Raw genomic sequence first — 3,445 nt, forward strand, 5'->3', positions numbered from 1 at the left:
TTGTATATATGTCCCTGTGACACCACTGTTTTCTTTGTTTGTTTTTTTTTAAATTCCAATAGTACAAAACAAACAAACCAAAAAAAAACAAAAAACTACCGAGTTATAATAAAACTATGTGAGAGTATACATATAAGTTTTCACTGTCAGTGTAAATGCATTCTCTGCTACAGCAACAACAATAGCAGCAACAACACCTACAGCAAGTAGTAGGACAATGTGGACACCTAAGCCTCAGTTTAAATGAAAGAATTTTATTTATTTAGATATCAAAACAGCAAATCAAATAACATTTAATTTAAAAAAAAAAATAAAAAAAAAAGAGAGAGTACGAGGACACTTACCAAACTAAATATTCCACAAGTTTTAAATGATAAGACAATAGATTTACAGTTCAACAGTATATGGACATCCAATTGTGGCTTCAGATCCGCTTTTGTCACTTTTTTTTTTTTAAATCCTTGCTGTATTTCTTTAAATCTACTCACAATTATGTGTTTCATACTGTTGCTGGTGTTCCTTTAACCTGCATTTTGGGTCAAATATTGTTACACACCTGAAACAAAATGATGACTGATCATGGAGTTAACCTCGTCTTTGATTGTAAAGAGTGAAGACATTCAGTGTTTTTCTGAAAAACATGTAAAAGCAGAATTCATACAAATTAATGTAAGAATTAATTCATTTGTAGTCTTGGTCTAGAATGTATTTTAATGAGTGAAAGCTGTTCTGAACACTGTCCAAGCCATTGACAAGGTCACCCCAAAGCCCACAAAAAATCCCAGACCCCTGCTGGGCTGAGGCAGAGCACCAACGTAGGCAATAGTGTGGAAGATCCGAGAGCCGGCAAAGAGGCGGAAGTGAAGCAAAGCGGTTGAGAGCTCAGGTCCAGTTAGAGCGTAGAGCAGGCCAATCAACACGAAGGGAATAACGTTCTCCAGGTCATTCTGGTGACACCTAGAGGACAAAAACACACAAGTGAGCCATAGTCCCCTCAGAGCACTGAGGTCATGCTTAGTTTGGCATCAGCTGTATGGATTCACTGTGTAGCCTGTAACATCGATCACAGTGGTGCAGGTGTACAACACAGACACTAAAATCTGTTTGTTCTGACTGTTACTCTGCTCATTACAATAATGGCAACTTTGGCCATAGCCAGCCCAAACCCTTTCTATGTAATAGTGTGGGTTGTTTATTTATCCACGATTTAATTTTTATGTAGATTTAAGTTCATAAGTTCTCAACAGAGTCCTTGAACCTGATTCTTTAATAGCCTTTTCAAAGATCGGAGCCTGAGCATAAACTTGATGTGAAAGTTTTATTTTGAAATTCTCAGTCAGTGTTTGTCTGTAGTTGTTATTACTTCCTCTCTTTGTGTTTTGGCTTTTGGCCTCCTTTCTTGATTGTCTGGCCTTTACCCTCCCTCTGTGTGTGTGTGTGTGTGTGTGTGTGTGTGTGTGTGTACACTGATCTTGTGTGCGTTTTAATTGTTCATTTCTGAGACATCAGGTGCTATCTATACCTGCGGACTCGCTCCACATCAGGATTTACACCGACAAGTTTCTTGTCCACTGTTGAGGAAAATAGTTTGGTGTCTTCCAGGTTTGCAAACACCTGAGGAGACATCAGGAAGTAGATCAGGTTCCAAACTCTCACGCAGTGTTTTTTTCAGTGTAAGACAGCTGTTAGGTAATACAAGTACCTTTCTCGTCAGGCGAAAGTAACTGGTCCATAGTGACATGAGCATCATCTTCACAACGACGATCGTGGCATATGTGGAAAATGCCAAGAGAACCTGGTTGTCCTTCATACTGCCCAGAGATACCATTCTGTCGCTGGAGAACAACAGCTATGCACATATGATGCTGCAAAACTTAAGATATCACAACATGATGATATTTTTGTATGATTGCATTGGATATTACATATAGGTTACAACATACTTATTACAATTAGAAATTTAAAGAACATTGAACTGTGATCTGCCTACAAACACTAACCCAGCACATGGTGTATGTTTTGATTTTCAAATTTAACACCACGCTATGTGTTTAATATGCCATCCACCCGTTGCTATTAGATATAAAGTTTACATATAACATTAAAGCACTTCTTCAATTATTACGTTTGCCACTTTAGAGGAGTCAAGCCAAAATGAAGTTTTGCCAAAGGGGGCCTGACTGAAGGCCCTCCACATCCATATATTTAAAGCAAAAAAATAAAACCACGAGTAGTAATAACTCCCTCAGCATAGAGCACCCACAGTTTTCATTTCCATTGTGGTTCAGCACAACGTGAGTCATCTAAACATGTAAAAAAAAAAAATAAAAAAAAAAGTACCTGAATTATCATAAAACGGATTAATAGATATAGTCAGTTTCTAAATATACAGTTAATTTGAGAAGTTCAGTTCAGGTTGTGCAGTGCAGTATACTCGTAGTATGCAGCAAGTTGCTCTCACCTTGTTTCTGTAGAGTCACAGTGAACAGGAAAAGCTTGTCCAAAGTGCAGTGTTGTCCAAGTGTGATTGCGTAATCAGTGGGAGGCGGCCTGACATGACTGTTCCTCCTCCTGCACACTGATACTCACATATTCCAAGTATTTCAAAACAAAAATATGTAATCCGTATGTGAAGTGTTAGATTTCAAGTGCAGTTCACGTCTAAATATTGTGTGACACATGGATTCAAACTATTGATATGAATCACTTGACACCACATTTAACACATGCAGTTTTTGCACAACACCTTTTGTAAATATATGACCTTTTCTGCAAAGTATTTTATATTCATATTTAAGCTTTAGTACCTGTTTAGTACCTTAAGAAATAATTATCCACACACAAAGTTGAAGTTTATTAGCTTGTTAAAGTTCATTACCTATACACTTTCATCAATACTTCTGGTGATTTAAAGGAAATGTAACGAGTGTTTAATATTTATAGTGAGTCAGTGTGTCCTGCCCAAAGTTTCTCCAACTGACAAAGAGAAGTAGGTTTTATGTTTATAATGAATATCTGTCTGTTTCTCATCTACATGAATATCCCCACCCTCAGCAGCACAAATGGGAGAATGGCATTGTCAGTTGTTTCTGCCAGCGCACCACTGACATTAGAAATGATATATTATATTATAATAGGATGGCATCTCGAGGGATGTCACAGATGGCTTAACTTTGTACCATTTTGTAAATGGCAAATAATTAGAATCTGTCTATAAACATTATCTCAATGTTTATTGTAGGTTGCGACTGATGATTAATGTGCCATGTTAAATGTTTAATAAATAATTTGTAAACATCTCTAAACATAATTTAAGTAGCTGTGATAGTGTGAGTGTATAAAGCACCAACAAAACTGTTTGGCACCAATAAATCTTTTATTGGTGATCTATAACAGAGGGACTATTTGTGTGATATCAAAACTGTGTTTGATCCTCATAAACAGA

The 3,445-nt window shown here is 36.8% G+C and overlaps 1 protein-coding gene across 2 annotated transcripts; it reads right to left on the minus strand.

The window, feature by feature from the left end:
- Positions 1-317: 317 nt before the first annotated feature.
- Positions 318-2,555, minus strand: LOC103355111 (microsomal glutathione S-transferase 1). 2 transcript variants are annotated; one of them, XM_008278774.1, is made up of 4 exons: positions 2,462-2,555; positions 1,703-1,873; positions 1,523-1,614; positions 318-957 (listed from the first exon to the last, which is right to left on the minus strand). In XM_008278774.1, the coding sequence occupies exons 2-4, from the start codon at positions 1,826-1,828 to the stop codon at positions 711-713; spliced, it is 465 nt and encodes a 154-aa protein (XP_008276996.1). In that variant the 5' UTR covers positions 1,829-1,873; positions 2,462-2,555; the 3' UTR covers positions 318-710. The 2 variants fall into 2 exon arrangements, with proteins under 2 accessions (XP_008276996.1, XP_008276997.1); XM_008278775.1 differs by having other exon boundaries at positions 1,703-1,835; positions 2,462-2,537.
- Between the last annotated feature and the right edge of the window lie 890 nt (positions 2,556-3,445).

The sequence above is a fragment of the Stegastes partitus genome, unplaced genomic scaffold (genome assembly GCF_000690725.1).
Source record: "Stegastes partitus isolate 25-593 unplaced genomic scaffold, Stegastes_partitus-1.0.2 Scaffold132, whole genome shotgun sequence".
Taxonomy (NCBI): Eukaryota; Metazoa; Chordata; class Actinopteri; family Pomacentridae; genus Stegastes; species Stegastes partitus.